This window comes from Cryptomeria japonica, chromosome 3 (assembly GCF_030272615.1).
Source record: "Cryptomeria japonica chromosome 3, Sugi_1.0, whole genome shotgun sequence".
NCBI lineage: Eukaryota > Viridiplantae > Streptophyta > Pinopsida > Cupressales > Cupressaceae > Cryptomeria > Cryptomeria japonica.
In genome coordinates this window covers 659,382,145-659,402,373 of record NC_081407.1, presented here as the reverse complement: position 1 = coordinate 659,402,373, position 20,229 = coordinate 659,382,145, and the positions used below count along the sequence as shown (strand labels likewise).

The 20,229-nt window shown below is 36.3% G+C and overlaps 1 protein-coding gene across 1 annotated transcript in view; it reads left to right on the top strand.

The window, feature by feature from the left end:
• The window catches only part of LOC131033785 (O-fucosyltransferase 31), a 67,493-nt gene that overhangs the window by 15,057 nt on the left and 32,207 nt on the right, over positions 1-20,229 (top strand). Inside the window, exons 7-9 of the mRNA XM_057965074.2 lie at positions 9,876-10,146; positions 12,236-12,463; positions 12,576-12,773. Of these exons, the coding sequence (XP_057821057.2) occupies positions 9,876-10,146; positions 12,236-12,463; positions 12,576-12,773 (697 nt within the window). The remainder of the gene's footprint in view (positions 1-9,875; positions 10,147-12,235; positions 12,464-12,575; positions 12,774-20,229) is intronic.

Here is a 20,229-nt window from a genome sequence, read left to right as displayed (position 1 = left end):
GAAACTTGAATATTATCTTTTTTGCAAATTATGAATATGATATTAGTAATTACATTTACGATATATGAATATTTATTGGCTTTGGCAAATATAGATTTATGATTTATAATTTATCATTTATGTATGGAAAGTCACATTGTATATTTCATATTTGTATGGATTGTATCATTGTAATAATCAATAATGGTAGTGATAGTTTATAAATCATATAATTATATTTTATAATTTTGATGTTTAAACATATATATATGTGTGTGTGTGTGTGTATATACATATACATATATACATATATACATATACATATACATATACATATACATATACATATATATATATATATATATATATATATATATATATATATATATATATATATATATATATATATATATATATATATATACGGATGTACCCGTACCCGTACCCAATTTTTTTTTTTTTTTTTGCTGAATCTGCGAATCTGTACCCGATTTCGTATCCATATCCGTACTCGAATCGGTAACTTAGATTGATACTCAACATTTCCAAGCTCATTTATGAATGAGACAAAGGTAGGAGATATTCCCAAATTGCATCATCCTTGGGGATCAATCTTTCTAACTTTGATTAACTCTTTTGGAACTGTCTTATGTCTTGATCACCTTTGCATCCTCTTCCTCTTCTGTAATAATTCCTCACTTATGATGTTTTGAACTTGTCCTTTATGTCTTCTATGTGGCGAAATCTCTCTCTTCATGAAGCAAGCTAGCATCCTCACGTTGCATATACCTCCCTAGCTTGAAGTATAATGTTGAAAGAGTGAAGTATATGTGTTGACTTCCTTTGATGCTGCACCCTACACGTGCTTTACAGTGTCTTTGCTTGATGTCGTGAATGCTTTGATCATACTCCTCCTTGCCTCCAATCTCACTTGTCTTTAACTTGCCATCACCTTTGAGCTGATCTTCATCATTTCTTGCCAAGTTCTTCCATACCTTGAATCTCTCTTCCTAGCTTCACCTTAAGTATGTTGAAGTGTGAATGTTGTTCATCTTCATCGTGTTGTTTTCTTTGTACCTTACTTCCTTGGGCTTGGAGACCATGGGCTGATCTCCTGGATGTCCATATCTCCCTCAAGTGATGAAGTTCCTCCTCCCTTGCTTTCATAACCTGAAAAGAAAAGAAACCTTGATTCCTTGGTCTCCTCTTACATTTGCTATTCTTTCCTCTTTCAACGGCTGCTCTTCTCTTGCTGTTCTTCAGCACAAGTTTGCAAATGTTAGAAATGAGAGTTTTTTTGGTAATCAGAAGCAACAGTCGGGAAAAAGTCGCGATTATACCCGATTAATTGGTAATCAGCGCTGCAAGCGGTTAATTCCCCCAAACAAATGGTCAATGTTTTTTTCCCGATTTTCAACGATTTATTCCCGTTTAAATCGTGTCTATTTCGTGTGTAAAATCGCAAATATAATTGGACCCCTAAAAACCGCAAGAAAACCCTAAAACGACTGCAAAACAATAAAAAATGCTGCGAAAGTTCTATGAATCATGTCGTGCAATGTGTTTGCAATATCACTGATCATAAAACGCAGTATCCCTGATCACGAAAGGGAGAATCGACAAATTGTAGGGGTTTTTGCAGGGAGCAACGCAGTGTCGAATATGGCTTCTGTAGTCAAAATTTGGAGGAACAATGTGCGGCAGAAGAATGTGCGACATTCTAAGAAATCATTTCATATTCAATAATCGTTTGAAACATTTAGTTTGTTTCAGATTTTTTATTTGGTTTTGGAAATCTTTGTTTTGTTTCATAAATTTATGGAATTTTTTAATTAAAAAATTTAGTTTTGTTAAAAAGATATTTTTAAATAAAATTAAAAAATACAAATGAATTTGTTGATATTAAAAATTTATATATTTTTTATTTTGTTTAATATTTTTTATGAGTATTCTTTATAGAACACCCATTTTTGTGTTTTTATAATACAAAACATTATTTAATATTTTAGTTGAACTTAATCAATTTCATTTATAATTTTAATATATATTATTTAATAATTATTTATTACACAAAAATGTGTATTTTTTTTAGACAATTTGGAAAGGATAATAAGAAAATATATTAAATAAATTAAAAAATTAAAAAATTAAAAAATTCTTAATTGATATCAACAAAGTTTTTTATTTTTTTAATACAAAAATTTCATTTAAAAACATTTGTCATCTTCTATAAATAGTCTATTAAATATTTACCTTTGAATTTTTTGGAAGTTTTTACTTAGTTTATTGGTTAACTTTGTACAAAGTCACAAACAATTACATCACAAACTATATGGCAACTGTGATGTGCATATAAACAACGGAAATCTATATGAATTGTATTGCAAGTGACATTTTGACAACTATGATGTGCATATAAACAACGGAAATCTATATGAATTGTATTGCAAGTGACATTTTGACAACTATGATGTGCATATAAACAACGGAAAACTATTTTCTACAATTCATATGTTGAAGTCTATTTTATTTGCTTTCAATATCTCTATGCTATGGAAATGCCCTTAAATATTAAAAAATATAGTTTTTGATTATTTTTTTGCAATTTTTTACATTTTTTTGTAAATCCGATTTTTTCAAAAAATCTTATATTTTTGTTTTGCTGATTAATTCCCCAAATGATTAATGCTACTATGGTTTAAAGGGGTGGGGAGGTCCTTGTGGGCCCACCCATCTTTTTTTAAAACTTAAAAATGTGTTTTTTTTAAAAAGCATTTCAAACTTTGCTGGTCCATAGGTGATGGCTAGTTGTCCCTGGGATGCCTAGCCATCTTGGGCATGGCTAGCCATCCCCTAAAGTTTCTGAAATGTTTTGGAAATGTTTCCTAAAAGGGGCACGAAAAGGGAACAAGGGATATTTCCTAGGTGTCCCTGAGTCCTTAAAACCAAAGTTTAAAAACTTGGACTCGACAGCCCAAAACACGACTCTGACTCAGGACTTAACAAAAAAAAAACCGTAGTTCTACATAAAAAAGAAGAAATTAATGCATTTAGAGAAATTAAAAGCCTAATTTGACTATCAATTTGTCATAATTCAAACATTACACATGTCATATGATCTTCACACACTCAATATTTGAAATTTTCATAATTCATAGTCATAGTTTCAAACTTTCAAATGTATAATAACATCATAAGCTTATAAATTTTTACAAATGGTGGTATGTCAAAATGAGAAAAACAACCAAATACAATCTACATCTTCCTTTTTTGCCTCCTTATGTAACTCAATTTGTTAGGCCTCGAATTAAAAGGTTGCTACAGTATCAAAAAGATGATGAATTGTTTATTTAACATTTTCTTTTTGGATCTCAAATGCTCTTCTCCTCTCCTTCCTTTCCTATTTCACTGTTCAAACCTGTTTTGGACAAAATAGTGAAGAAAAAGTCACATTTTTATGTTTTTTTTTTACCTCCTTGGCCACACCCGAACTCAAGAGTTTGAGTCTGGGTCTTATAGAGTCTTAGGGCAAGACTCGGATGACTACTCCTCAAAACTCTTTCGGACTTGCCGCAAGAATTAGTGGCAAGTCGACTTGGCAAGAGATAGGACTTGAGAGTTTGGAGAGTTCTAGAGAGTGGAGAGCACTCACAGATTCCTTAAACTATGCTCAAAACACTCCCTAGAGGAAACAAGGGTTCCAAGGCAGGGGGCACATCCCCGGGGAGCATTGGAAAAGCAGCCTAATTATTAAATAAGACGAGGAAGGAATATGTATGCATGCATGCATACTTATCTACATAATTGGGTGTTATTTTATTCATGTGCATATAGGCCTAGATTTGCTGTTACTAAAGTGTGCCTCTACTAAAACATGGAGTGAGCAACTATTGGCATATTCCATCATTATCTCCATATGGTTTGTTTGTTTGCATTTGTTACTATTTGGTTTGGGTTTGTTTTTGTTTGCTAGCTTATTTAAGCTAATTGTTGAACCTGTGAATATACGATTATATATTTCTTTCGTGTATATCTCATAATGCAAAGTGAGGCATTCGATTGCTCTGGAAATTCTAATATTTCTCCACGTAGCTGAAGGAATATGGAATTTGACATCAATTAACTACAGCATACACACCTTAGCAAAATGGAGTTGCTGAACGGAGAAATTGCATCATCATGGGGATGATTCAAAGTATGTTGAAAGATTCTCACTTGGGACATGCATATTGGGCTGAAGTTGTACACTGTAGTTTATCTTTTGAATCGTGCACCAACCAAAGCCCTTGATGGCATCACACCAAAAGAAGCATGGATAGGGGTAAAGCCTTCAATCTTTCATCTTCGTGTATTTGGATGCACTGCCTATATGCACATTCCTAAACAAAAAAGAAATAAGCTTGATGAAAAATCAATGAAATGTATTCTTCTTGGATATAGTAATGAATCTAAGGCATATCGCCTTATGGATCCCAACACAAAAGATTTACATTAGTAGAGATGTAATTTTTGATGAGAAGAATGATGTAAATTCTTCTCCCACATCATCATCTACTTTAGATAGTGCTCCTATATGCAACATGAATGGAAAAATTGATGGGTACATTGATAGTCAATTAATGCCCACCAATGTCACAAAACCTTTACCAAAGTGGTATACTAGTACCATTCGAGTTGCAAGGCTATATGGTGTACCAAACACTTCCATGTTAGGTCCAAGGACTTGCATCATGGCTCACAATGAGGTAATCCTTGATGACTTCAGTTGTTGATAATTTTGAGTCGTCTACTATTCAGGAAGCATTTGAATCAAAGCCTTGGAAAGAGGCTATGGATGCTGAGCATCAATCTCTGATGAAAAATAATACATGGGAGCTTGTTGATCTACCACTTGGTAAGAAAGCAATTAGATGTAAATGAATATTCAAAACTAAGTATAAATCAGATGGTAGTATAGATAAATATAAGGCTAGACTTGTAGCCAAGGGTTATGCTCAAAAAGAAGGGATACACTATGAGGAAACATTTGCTCCCATTGCAATAATAAAAACAATTAGAATGCTTTATGCTTTAGCTGCACAATTTGGATGGAAATTGTATCAAATGGATGTAAAAAGTGCATTTCTCAATGGAGACCTCAAGCAAGAGGTCTATATGATCCAACCAAAGGGATATATTGCACATGGTTAAGAAGAAAAGGTATGCAAACTTATCAAGTCCCTATATGGTCTCAAACAGGCTACTCAAACTTGGTATATAAAAATTGATGAACATCTGCTACAACATGGTTTCACTAGGCATCCATATGATCCAAGTCTCTACCTCATGGATCAAGAGGGGAATATTGTGATAATTAATGTATATGTTGATGACTTAGTTATCATAGGCAGCTCAGAAGCAATGGTTGAAATAAGCAAAAATGATCTCAAGGAGGCTTTTGATATGAAATATCTCATGCTATTGCACTATTGTCTAGGCTTAGAGGTATGACAAACAAATCAACATATTTTTGTAGCTCAAAGGAAATATGCCAAGACACTGCTTGAGAAATTCAGAATGATGGATTCCAAACCCATGCCTACACCTATGGTATCAGGACTGTAGTTATCTACATCTGATACATCTCCTTAGGTGAATGCAACTCTCTATTGACAAATGATCGGAGGTTTGATTTACTTGACTTATACCGGACCAGATACCAGTTTTGCTGTTAATTATCTATGAAGATTCATGCAAGAATCAAAAATGTGTCATTGGAAAGCAGCAAAACATGTACTAATGTATATCCAAGGTACAATGAATCATGGTTTTAAATATAAAAGGAATGATTAATTCTTCTTGACAGTGTACACAAATGCAGATTATGCAGGATCGGTGGATGATAGGAAATCCACTTTTTGGATTTGTTTTCTTCCTAGGTTTGGGACCTATTTCTTGTGGAAGTAAGAAGCAAGTCATAGTTGCTCGTTCCTCAACAGAGGCAGAATATCGTGCAGCAGTTTGTGAAGCTATTTGGCTACGTCGGATATTAGAAGGATTGGGGGTACCTCAAAACCAACCTCTAGTCCTCTATTGTGATAATTAGAGTGTTTTCAAGCTTGTTCATAATCCAGTGTTTCATGAACGGACCAAACATATTGAAGTTGACTGCCACTTCATACGAGAACATGTTCAACAAAACAACATTCAGCCTCAATTCTGCTCTACTTAGGAACAGCATGCAAATATCTACACCAAGCCTCTTGCATGTGTGAAGTTTGAAACTTTTCAGGGTTCTCTCATTAGTACTTTAAATCAATGATGTAATAAGGGGGGAATGTTGGCATGTTCCATCATTATCTCCATATGGTTTGTTTGTTTGTATTTGTTATTATCTGGTTTGGGTTTGTTATTGTTTGCCAGCTTATTTAAGCTAATTGTTTAACCCGTGAATACACCACATTTACATATTTCTTTCATTTATAAATATATCTTATAATGCAAAGTGAGGCATTTGATTGCTCTGGAAATTCTTATAGCAACTAGGTATAAACTTTAAGGCAACCCACTTAAACCCTTGTAGGAGGCTTTGGACCAAGTCAAAATCTATCCTTTTCCTTCATCAAGAATAAATTTTAGTTCTTAACTAAATTCTTAATTGATTTAGTGACAAAGAGCGAGTCCTCAAAATGTGTTTCTTTCTTCACTGTCCTTACCCTTGCCATGTTCAAGTTCACAGTAAAAGTTACAATAGAAATGGGAGCTTAAGCCAGGGAGTGACTGATCAGCTACATGTGCTAGCAGTCTTCCATAAATGCTGGATTTTTCTAGGATACAAGGGGAAAAATTTGGGGGATGTGATTGAAAGATTGTGATCTTCTGCACTGCAATGATGAAATATCTGGGGTGCAATGGAAAGATTGAGATCTTCTGCATGCTTTTAAGGGATGCAGTGATGAAGTATTTTTTCCCCTTATTGATAACATTCTGCTTGCTTCTATTTTGCTTGCTCTGTCCCTCCCCACTTTTTCTCCCTTTATTGTCAAACAAACTCCCATTGCTGGATATTGTTCTGCTTTGTCAACTAGTAGAAGAGGTAAAATAACTGGCCATTCTGATATATATGTGTACTAGTGATCAAAGATAAGATAGACAAATCAACTTTTGTTACCTAATAGATCAGGTGGTTTATTGGCTTCTCTATGGCAATGGTTATAGAAGATCAATCTAAATCTTTTTGTTAGACTATATGTTTTTTTTAAGAGTTTCTCAAGATAGCAGCTTGGCATGCAGCCTTCACCATAGCCTGGATAACGATAAGGTAGCCTCCTTCAATTACAATGGCCTCACAGCCAAGGAGATAAGCCATTTTGAAATTTCTCAAGAGAGCCAGTCTCAGCTTCATTGTTAGTACCAAAGGGAAGAAAACTTGCCATGGTAGATATGAAGGATGCTTTATCACCCTTTAGGATATTATCAGCACCCAAAATGCCTGAGTTACCTCTGGACACACCATCATAGTTTAAGTTTGAATCCTTCTCTAGGAGAAGACCAATGCATCACCCCATTTAACTTTCTTGGTGTTTCTTAACGTGTTAATGGGTGATGTGGTTTAACATTATTAGAAGAACAAAATTTGTAATTTTCTGATCCTAGAACTGGCATTTAATGATTCAATTTCCTAATTGCCAACTCTTTTTACAAGGATATCATAAAAGATAAAGGCTAAAGTTGGTCTTTCTTGTTGAGGACCTTAATAATTATTGCCTCCTTTTGTATTTTGGAGATTTTTATAGCTCACTTGTGTATTTAAATACCATTGAGCCCACATATGGTCCACTTGATCTTCCAGTCCATGACATGGATGCAATGGGAGGATGTTTCAGATTTGCTCCACATGACTTTACAATATACATACACAATAGATAATATAAGTCAAATACTCTTGGACTTCAGTTGTACCTGCACTTAAAACACCCTAGTTAGTAATCCAATCCTGACAGGTCTAGGCCAAAGGAGGATCATCTTCAAACTGTGCTGGAAGACAGGTGTCCCTTGATGTACATTATTGTAAAGCTTCACTAATTTTGGACTTCAATTAACTCAGTCTCTCCATCTATTCCAGATCAAAATATAACAATTTTAAACAATTCAGTAATTCTGTAGAGTGCAGTCTATTTTGGACAAGATTTTTGATGGTAGAGGTGGATACATCTCAGTTCAGAAAAACAAAGCCCACCCAAGGCTTCATCCTGGGAGAGGAAGACTATCCCAGAAATATGTATTGCCTCCAAAATTCTGAAAAATCATCATTGTAGTGGAGATTTCATGTATAATTTGATTTGTCAGTTAGCTTAGATTTAACCATGTAGTTTGGAGTTATTTGGAACAATTTGATTTCAACAATGACAAAGTATTTTGAGAAGGGGTTTAATCATAAAGAGCTTTTAAAATGATACACTCAGTTTTGAATTTCTACAATCAATTCACTTGCCAAAATCTGTTAAACTTACAAATAAGGTAAAATTTTAAAGGAAAAACCAATTAAATGTAGTTCACCTCACTGGAATGAGTCTAATGGTTTCTTTGTGTACATAAAAGCCTCAGCAAGAGAAAATAAGATCTTCTTTTATGTGCATCATTGCAACTGATGTTGCTTGGGAAAACTATGGAATTGACTTTGGTAGATGATTTTCATCCTATAAACAGAAGGCTTTGAAGCCTCATGAAAGGCAAAGTATTTTTCACAGACAATTCAGTTTCTTGAAAATAGATTGTTTGAAACTTTACTGTAGCTTTATGTTGGTGAGATGAAGGATGTGAATGCTGATCTATTTAAAAGGCTAAGGCATACCTGTCAGTGGATTAATTTTTGCACCAGCCTTAAAACACTTAGTAAGATATAAGTTTTTAGATTTAAAAAAACAAAAAAAAGTATTGCTGGATGCTGTATCAGTAAATTAGGGGTTTCTTCAGTTTGATTCATGAGGGCAGTCGCTTCTAAAACAAAGGGGGATACGTGCATCAAACTCTATTGCTATCTCCCTTGCTGATAACTTCGCTTTACTGACTGTGTGGTCTTTCATCAGAATTGTTTGGGAGTTCGTGAAGTTCCTTTTTCTTGAAGATCTTCTCTGTTTAATAAGCGATGACCTTTCAGCAGTCATGGTATCCAAGCATATCATCTTTAAAAAACTCTCATGATTTTTTTTTTGGTAACTATCTTATTTGGCTTTTCCATCATCCATCCTTTTGTTAGTGATAATTGCAAAACTTACCTTTTTCACAAAATTTATCACATGCATTAAGTTCCATTCTCTCTAGAGATCAAATAATGGAGTTTTTCCCATTGTTTTAATTTCTTATTGAGAGTTTTTCCATTAGGGAGCTAATCTATTAATAGATTATGATGAATTAGGGCTTTACATATTTTCTTAATGATTGCTGGAAATATGTTGATTTGCTTTGCTTCTGTGGGAATTCATTTTAGTAAAATTTTCTTTGGAGGTTCATGTAAGTTATTGTAAATTTTCTTATTGAGAGGTCAGATGTTTCCTTTGTTTCTATTAGGGAGCTAATGTGCTGATAGATTATGATGAAATGGGACATAACATATGTTAGTAATAATTGCTGGCAATATGTTGATGTTGCTTTGCTTCTGTGGGAATTTGTTTGATTAAAATTTTCTTTTGAGGTTCATATAAGTTACTGTAATCATCAAATGGCAAATGTCATGAAGAATTTCTTTCTTCAAGAAGGCATTTTAATGAAATATGTTGCTTGATTAAATTTGAAATATTGCTAATTGTGTTAGTACTTTATTTGAATTATTGTGTTTGATTTTTGTCTGCCCATGTTATCTTAGTGAAGACATTTTAAACTTACAAGCTCTGCTGATTGGGTTGTGTTTGGCACAGTTATGGAATTGTTGCAATTGCCCCCTTCTCACATCGACTGGCTTTTGATAACATACCCGTAGAAATCCAACGATTACGTTGCAAAGTTAATTTTCAGGCCCTAACTTTCATTCCTTACATTCGTTCTCTTGGAGATGTGCTTGTAAGTCGCCTGAGATCACATTCTCATAGCATCCAACGAGCAGGTCAAAGAAACTTCCAGGCAGAACCAAATGGAGATGCTTATGCAGGGTCTGGAAAATTTGTGGTCCTTCATCTTCGGTTTGACAAGGTATATATATAGAACTGGCTTTTTTGTTAAACTGCTTCATGCATGTGCACATTTTTATTACAGTACTCTCCATTTTTTTCATATTTACATGTGCTGTAAATGCTAGGTAGACAGTCAATGACAGAATGCTGGCTTCCTTCTTAATAATACATACCGACAATGTTTGAAATTACTGGCTGCTTACTTCTACCTTGAGGTCTCTGGCATAATATATGATATGGGTGAATATAGGAGGCAGTATACAATCCTCTCCATGGAAAAGGCATATTTTCGTCTGTCCTGACTTGAATGTGTAAGCAATGGTATCAAAGCCAGATTAGAAGGAAATCGTTCCTAATTTTAGCAATTGTTCTCCAGCATTAGGACTAACAAAAGTTCATTGTTAGATTTTTTAGTTTATGGAGCCTACCAAAGGGGGCAATGGTGGAGACTCTCCTACATACAAGGCTCCATATGCTTGTTGTAATGTCCCCTTTTATGAAATGCCCCAGTTTACCCTAGATTTCGATTCTTAACAGCTAAGGGTGGGTTAGAGAGGGGATACTTTTATTTTCTCAAAATAGGAAACCCTTCTATCTCTTTAATAGGGAAACCTGCAACACAAGTTAGAGAATAATTCACCCATCATAACATATAAGTGTCTAAATACTGTAAACTGATTATGCTGATACAGAAAATAAAGAATAATAAGTAAAGATAGACTAGTTATGATTCATAAAGTAAAGAAAGTCTAACTATGATTTAGAAGTATAAGTAGAAAGACTATATAAATAAAGAAGACTAATTATGATGAAACTTAAAGCAGCCTGCAATCACAAACAACTGTAAATGAAAAGATCAGGATCCTGGATCATAACCGTAGGAATCCCAATCATAGCAAGCTAGGATGGATAACTTGATAGGGTGCCTTAATAACCGTTCTCCCTTAATCAAGCCCCACTTGTGAGGGTGTCTAAACCATTCTCCCTCTTTCAAACCATACTTGTGAGGGTGTATTTATCAACCGGTTCTCCGTCTTACTAGAGAGGGTGTCGAAACCGTTCTCCCTCATATGCTAGAGAGGGTGTCTAAACCGTTCTCCCTCGATGCCTTTCCTTGGAGTGGTTGTTATGCTGTATATAAACCCTCGATTTGCATGGAAAGTTATGTCTTTTCAAATGGTCACTATCCTTGCAAAGGTGGTGACTCATATCATTAATAAATGAGAAGAAGTTTCTGTTAGAAGATGGAGTTAACTGGTGAGATGATAAATAGAAATTAGTTCTCATTAATATAAATTATGAAATATTATTTAATTTATGGATAAATAGATAATGGAAAATAGTAATAATTAATTAATAAATGGTAATTGTAATAATTAATGGTAAATGATGATATGATAAATTGTAATGACATAATGATAATTTATGAATGATTAATTAATGGCATGATCAGTATTCGATGTTCAGAAAAATATTTTAGTAGGTACATAGTCAATTATTAACTTTTGTAACTTCAATGCTGCTTGTGTATGTAGCATTGATGTTAGGATTATTATTTTTTTTTTTGATAGGTAATGGGCTGAAGCCGATAAGGTGTACATACCCTACCCCCTTGTGGGATTTGAATTTGTGACCTCTCTTTCAAGAGCACAAATTCTCCACCACTAGGCCAACTCAGGCTGTACAATGTTAGGATTATTTTTTTAATATTTCTAATATATTATATATTTTATATACTGACACTTCCATGATAACATATACCTAGGGCTCAAAAAAATTGGTTATTCCTGTACTCATGCCTGTTTTTTTCCCCTGGAAATGTAGCTTATGGTGATAACAGAACATATTTCTACACTTGTCAGCATCTCTGTCCTTGTGTTTTTTGTGTATTTACTCCATTGAATACTGGTTTTGATTTTGAATTTCATGCTTTTCTTATCTCAACATATACACCATGGTTGAACCTTCTTAATCATATCAGTCATGCTGACCTTGTTTTTCTTTTTGCATGTTATTGTACATTTCTACTAACAGAGAACTTTTTAGAGCTTAATTGACTTATTTTTGTTTCAATAGTGTGATTCATAAAAATCTTTTGTCATTTGCAGGATATGGCTGCTCATTCTGCTTGCAATTTTGGAGGTGGTAGAGCAGAGCAATTAGCCCTTGCAAAGTATAGGCAAGTACTTTGGCAAGGGCGAGTGCTGAATTCACAATTTTCTGATGAAGAGCTTCGAAGTCAGGGAAAGTGCCCCTTGACCCCAGAAGAAATCGGATTGTTATTAGCAGCTTTAGGATTTAACAATAAAACCAGACTTTATCTTGCTTCTCATAAGGTAGGTTGTCTTTGTTTGCTTCAAGTAAGTTATTATGCAATTTGATGGGATTTGAAATGCATATGCATTATTTTATAGTGTTTTGTATTTTTTAATTTGGATCTTGGAATAGGTCTATGGAGGGGAAGCAAGAATTTCAATACTGCGACAATTGTTCCCTTTGATGGAAGACAAAAAAAGTCTTGCAAAAGAGGAGGAACTTGCACAGCTTGAAGGGAAAGCTTCTGTTTCAGCTGCTGTGGATTATTATGTTAGTACACAGAGTGATATCTTTATTTCAGCATCACCTGGCAATATGCACAATGCTTTGGTAATTACATACCCCACATTTTATATTGTTTATATGTATTCATGGTTTGCATGTTAGAAAGGATGATAGATACTTTGTGTTTCATATGCTCCAAACCTATAAAGGGATCCAAGGGTTAACCTACGTTAAATGATGGGATGTGTTTCTGGGATGGCAAAATATATATGTACATACATACATACATGCATACATATACATATACATGCATATATACATATGTACATATATGTGTATATGTATGTGTGTGTGTGTGTACACACATATATGCAGATACGTGTTGTGATGTTTTCACACATCGCCCCATTGCAAATGGGGACCCCCTACTTTTTAGGCCCTCTCAGTCTTTTGACTTTGTTTGTGGGGTCTTTTTGCGACAGTCTCGTCAGTCCTCTCAATTTGCAAATGTTTGGGGGTCAGTTTGATCAAGTCTGCAGCTCGTTTGAGCAAATTTGGCTAAGTCTAGGGTTTGTTTTGTCAGTTTTAGGGTTTTTTCCTTGACGTTAAATGATGGGATGTGTTTGTGGGATGGCAAAATATATATGTACATACATACATACATGCATACATATACATATACATATACATGCATATATATATGTACATATATGTATATATGTATGTGTGTGTGTACACACATATATGCAGATATGTGTTGTGAGGTTTTCACACATCGCCCCATTGCAAATGGGGACCCCCTACTTTTTAGGCCCTCTCGGTCTTTTGGCTTTGTTTGTGGGGTCTTTTCACGATAGTCTCGTTAGTCCTCTCAGTTTGCAAATGTTTGGGGGTCAATTTGATCAAGTTTGCAGCTCGTTTGAGCAAATTTGGCTAAGTCTAGGGTTTGTTTTGTGAGTTTTAGGGTTTTTTCCTTCAGTCCTAGATTTTAGGGTTTTCCTTTACGGTTTTTGAAAAACTAAAAGTTGCAATGGAGTCAAGACCCTCTAAGGAGCTAGCACGTGAAATTTGAGCGAATTCCGAGCAACTTTCTATTTTTAGAAAGTTCCTATTTTTTAGGGATTTCACTGCCTCCTGGATTGGTCTAATTTTGCTGAAAATCAAACTTACTATTTTTAGTGCCCTTGCGTCTTGTTTTGCTCTAACGTTGACATCCTAAAGTAGTTTCTATTTTTGGAAAGTTTATTTGTGGTAGGCTCCTCACAGGTAGACACTGAAAACTAAGCACTCACGATCATTCCTAAATACGGAGAGTTGGAAAAGCAAGCTAAAGTGATCAGAATTTGACTAAGTGTGGGTTCACCTTCCAGGAATGGAAAGCATCAGGAAATTACCTAAGTCTAGAAAATTACCTCAGTTCCTCAAGTGGCATTCGAAAACATTCAAATTGGCAAAGTCAGTTCATCATGGAAAACGAAGAAAGTCATGAAATTCCATCACCAATGGAAATTAGTGCCCAAGGAATGGATATGGTGCCAAACAGGGATCCTCATGGAAAGATAGAAAATCATGAAATTCCTTGGCATGTGTGTTTTAGCGCTATTGCTGTTGGAAATAAGCCACACCTGGACCGACGATGGACTGGTCTAAGAGGGGCCAGTAGCTCAGTGGTAGAGCACTCCAGCAGCGTATGGAAGGTCCTAGGTTCGAGTCCTAGCTGGTCCATGTCTCACCATGGTATCAGAGCCAGGTCCAGGCTAGGAGCCCCAAGCACACGAGAGGTGTGGCTTAAGGGGGGGTGTTGGTGTTGGAAATAAGCCACACCTGGACTGACGATGGATTGGTCCAAGAGGGGCCAGTAGCTCAGTGGTAGAGCACTCCAACAGTGTATGGAAGGTCCTAGGTTCGAGTACTAGTTGGTCCATGTCTCAACAAGCACCCAAGGATGGAGTAGGGTGCTAAAACAAGGTCCTCATTGAGAACTCAAAATTCAAGATTTCCTTCCCTAGAGCATTTCAGCTCCCAAGTCTAGGCTAGGATGCCAAATTGACTTGAGCATGGAAAATGAACAAATGCCAAAATTCCATCACCAGAGGAAATTAGTGCCCAAGAGGTGGATAGGGCACCAAAAAGAGCAAGGCATGGAAACCAGGAAAAAATCAAATTTCCTTGGCCAAGGTGAATTAGGGCCCAAGGATAGGATAGGGTGCTAAATCCATGTTGACATGGAAAATGCACAAAGCATGAGATTCCACCATCAAGTCAAAAATGCGCTTAAAGAAGGAGAAGGGTGCTAGGAGAGGGGGGTCAGGGAAGATTCCAAACTTTTGTAAAATTCCTTCCTCAAGTGCATTACATGCCCAAGAAGCTAGGAAGGTGCCAAAATCACAATGTCAGGAAAAACATTGAAAAATCAAAATTCCTCCTTGATGAAGAAATAGCGCCCATGCTGGAAGAAAGGCTCCAAAATGATTAAGACAAGGAAAAAATGATAAAATTGAAAATTTCCTCCATCCAGGTGAATTCTAAAATTTCCATTTTTAGTAACCAAATCTCATTAGAATTTGAAACTTTTTACAGATTTGGACTCGTGAGATAATTCTTTCTCCTGGACTCGGGTCCTGTTGTGACCTTTTCACACATCACCCCATTGCAAATGGGGACCCTCCTTGTTTCCTACTTTCTAGGGTTTTTGTTAGAGCCTCGCAACCCTCCCGATGCCCATTTTTGTCAGTTTTGAATGTTTGGTTTTGGAAGTCATAAGTCAGTTTGTGCAAGCCATGGTCAGAACAGAGTCTAGACATTGTCATAGTGCCTAGAAAGTCCAAAGGACGAAGATTGCAATTGGTTTGGGTCAATTTGGACAACTTTCTATTTTTGGAAAGTTTTGCTTTTTCGCTTTTTCCTATTTTTAGGAAGTTTCGTTTTTGGCACTTTAAGCATGATCCCCGAAATGGCTATTTTTGGAAAGTTTTTCCTATTTTTTAGGGATGCTTGCTTTTTCTATTTTTGGAAAGGGGATCTAGGGTTTGCACTGTTAGCTTCGAGTTACATTGAAAATGATTGACAAATTCCTTCAAAATTCAAGTTTTGTCTAAAAAAGCTAGGTTCCTAAATTTTAGGGATTCAAAGGAATTCGAAGGATAAATGGAGTATGAATTTCAAATCTCAAGAAAATCCAAGTTAAAATGCCTAAGTTATGAGGATTTTGAATCTGGCTTCCATGGAGATCATCTCTCTCCAAGCCCGTCCAGCAATAAGGTTCATATGGTCAAACATCTCTCCAAGTCTGTCTACCCTTGGTGCATAAGATTAATGAAATCCGCTCATGGTGTGGTTCCAAACATTCACCAAGTCCAGCCCATTAATGGGCATGGCTGGGTTTAATCCAGCTCCTTGGTGCAGCCTAAAGTGATGTGGGAAAAGCCTTCGGAAGGTTGGGTGAAGGTAAATTTTGACGGTGCCTCAAAGGGTAATCCAGGACCGTTAGGGGCAGGTTTCATTGTAAGGGATTGGTGTGGTAAGGTTTTGTTTCTTGGAGCGAAAAAACTTGAATCAGGGACTAATAATGGAGCGGAAGTAAATGCGGCATTGATGGTAGTAAGTTTTTGTCGGCAGATGGGGGTGAGGAAACTACTTCTTGAAGGTGATTTGCTGGTGATCATACAGGCAATCATGAAGGGATCGATTGATGCGTGGCATCTGCAAAACCACATTCATAACATTGTGGAAGACTTAAATAATTTTGAGGATTTTAGAGTTAGCCATATTAAAAGGATGGGCAATATGGAAGCGGATGTCTTATCAAAATTGGTGTTGGGTTTTAATGAAATTGGTGAAGTGAGAATTGAAGACATGAGACAACTAATGGTTGGAATGGAAGGCGACGCTATTTTAATGCCGCATAGAGTCTTAAAGAGGGAGTACCCTGAGATTAACGGACAAGGTGATGATGTCAGTTGAATGCAGCATTGAGTACCCCAAGATTGTGAAGAGTACGAACGCGGGTGATGGATGGAATGGAAGGCGACGCTGTTTTAATGCCGCATAGAGTCTTAAAGAGGGAGTGCGAGCCGAGATCAAGGGTGATTTAATTACTTGCCTCATGCCAATTAATGTGCAAACAAAGTAGGGGACGACAATAAAGGGTTTGAAGCAGAATTCGAGTGCAGCGGTGAATTTGTAGAGAGGTGGCGGACGGTGGTGAAATTGCAGAGAGGTGGCGAACGGTGGTGAAATTGTAGAGAGGTGGCGGAGGAGATTTTATGTGCAAGGGAACGAGGTGGAAGCCAACTTCACCCTTAAGACACAAAAGCAACTATGCCCGTTCCATGGAGAGCTAACTGCTTGCAGGGTGAAGAGCTTTTTTAAATTTTGGGATGAATGCCTGGTACCCTACATTTATTTGATTGTGGGAAGTGCTTTCGAAGGAATAAAGCACCGCTATAAGACCAGGATGGATGTTTATTCGTTAGTGATGGCTTGGGATTTGCAGAGTGGTGATAATATAGCAACGGTGAAGCATGTGACGGAAGGCTTAGTTCCTGTTGCCTACCTGGGTAAATTGGATTCACTGCTTGATTGGGTAGTCTCGGGAGTTGGCTTAGACATTGGGGAGGGAATAAAGCAAGAAGGTGAAGGTATTAAGTAGGTAATGAAACTGTTTCTGAGATGGGCACGAGGGCAGTGCAAATACCACCGCAGTTTGGAGGCACGACAGGGTTGGGAAGCTCTTAAGCTTTTGATTGAGATTAAAGAGCTGGAAATGGTGATTGAGCAAGCGAAGGCAAAGGAGGCGAAAGCAGGAAGGCGTGTACTTCATCCGAGGAAGGCTAAGTTTGGCTCTGGTCCCGATGGTGTGGCGTGCTCCTCTCGCAGGGGTTGATTCTACTGCACATTTCCTTTTTTGATTGCCTGTGTATCGAGGTGTGGTGTGCTTAGTTTATGTCCGCCTTCCTTCGTTTGAACTTTGTGGTGCAATCCACACTTCATTATTTTGGTTGTTTACAGATTTGACAGTTGTTAAGGATATGGCTAAATCTGTAGTTAAATGTATGATGGGGTTATTTTGGGTATGCTTTTAGGTAGATGATCATGAATGTTTTTGTAGATGTCTTGTTTTGTTATTGCGCTGGTTCGGGTAGAAGCCATAAAGGCAATTTTGATTTGGTGGTTTGGAGGGTCTTGATCTTTATACTTATGTACTTTATTTTGAGCAATAAAATCACAATTATTACCGAGCAAAAAAAAAACATTCACCAAGTCTGCCTTGACTTGGTCATATGAAGAGCAAAGTCCGCCCTTGATTGAGTATGAAGTGCATGAGTCTCTTAAACTCTGCCCATGGAGAAGGTGCATGAAGTTAAGGAAGTTCGCCAAGTATAAGGTAATGAGGTGCATAAGTCAAGGAAAGTCCGCCCCAAGGAGAAAGGAGATGGTGAGTTGTGCAAGGAGATGATAAAGTCTGTCCTCACCTTGGTGCAAAGAATGAGTGAAGTCCGCCCTCCTACAAAGACCAAATGCATAGGATGAATGAAGTCCGCCTAGGGGAATGAAAGGCATGAAGTCCGCCTTTCTACTTGGGAAAGAGAATTTAAGAAGTCCGCCTAAAACATGAAAAGTGGTGCAAAGGTTTGAGTCCGCCTTAATGAAGTGCACAACCTTGATAAAGTCCACCCTTTAGCACTTGCAACATGGATTAAATCACATGAAGTCCGCCCTGCTCATTGGGAAAACAATTGCTGAAGTCCGCCTTGAAGAGCTCACAGTTATACTGAGAGGGGGGGGGGTGAATCAGTATAACAACAATCTTTTACCAATTTAAACTTTTTCAACTTCAATCATAAGTATATAACTTATCTCATAAACATATTCATTTCTTATCAACATTCATATGTGATTAAACACAAGTAGAGCACAAGATATATACGTGGAAACCCATACCAGAGAAAACCACAGTAAATCAATGCTTTTATATATTTCTTCTTTTACAATATTTGTAGGCATCAACCTATGAGAGGCACCAACCCCTAACACTGTTTGTGAGCACCAACCCATTGGAGGCACCAACTCCCCAATCTGATTTTGTGAGCACCAACCCACTGGAAGCACCAACTCCCACTTCTGAATTTTGTGAGCACCAACCCACTGGAAGCACCAACTCCCCAATCCAGAATTAGTGAGCACCAACCTACTTCATATAAATCTGAATTTCCATCTTGACAATGTTGCTATCTCAACTGATGATGGACAGTTTAATCTTTTGCATATATTCGTTCTTCACAAGCGTGTATTCTTCTTCATAAAACTGTTATATTATCTTCCACAAATCTGTTATGATCTTTTCATAAATCTGCCATAATTCTTCTTCAAAATCTGCATTAAAATCTTTCTTAAGAGTCACTTTTGTCTTATTTATTTTTGTTATTATGCAGCCATACCAATACACTGTATATCCTCTATCTTCTTTGATAAATCTGCTTCAAAGATTACTTTACAGTTTACTGTATAATGTTCTTCAATCAGTCTTCTTTCTTCACGTGGTCTTCTTATATTTTCTGTCCCTTGAACCCTCTTTCAAATCTGCACATTCATGTTCATATATCTGCTAGTATATATTATATGTCTTTAACACACAACACACCTACAAATCTGGAATGATTTTCTTTGATAAATTCTGCAGTGATCTCTCTTCTATGCCTTCATTTTCAGATCTGTGTATGTCTGATTGATATTTTCTTTTTCTACACAATTTAAATGTATTTCACATATCTCCACTCACTATATTTCTTGCACACTATATTTTTCCTTAAATATCTTCCACGTAACCATTCATGAAAAGGTCACATCTTTTTGGAACCCAAAGGTCGTGACTATAATTGCATCTCTCTTGGTTATACCAATTTAATAACTATCGGTCATGTTTTATTACTTTTAATTACCGATAAATAATTCTCTTGTTTTAATATGACCATTGGTTTTAATATTATAAACCGATAATCCTTTTTAATGGGTTTTGTTTGCCACCAATTTTATTATACTTACTACCGGTGATTAGTATTAATCATTTCATGACCAACAATAACTATTATGGATTAATAGTTCGGTGATCTTCAACACATATTACTTGCGTATAATTTAAAGAATCATCTGCTACATGCTCTGTGAGCCACGTACTGTCATTGACTACGCAGATGGTCTGAAATCGACAAATCCATAATCTATCATTTGGAGTCCACGATTCATCATTTGGTATCTTTGAAATACGATCTTCCATATAAATACGACCTGTCATTCTTTTTCTTCATTACTGCCAGAATGATGATTTTAGTCGCTCCTTATATCTGTAGCTTTCATAATCATGTATAGAGTCGATATTTTCACAAAGTCAACCACATTAATTTATATTTCATAATCATTGTCATTGTTTCATACTATGGTCGCTGCATATATAATGTTGCCGCTAAGACTTTAGTCGCTGTACTCTTTTATCGGGGCCGTCTTGGTAGTCGTATGTATACTTCTTTCCAAAATGCTTCTCGTTACTTACTTCAATTGCTGG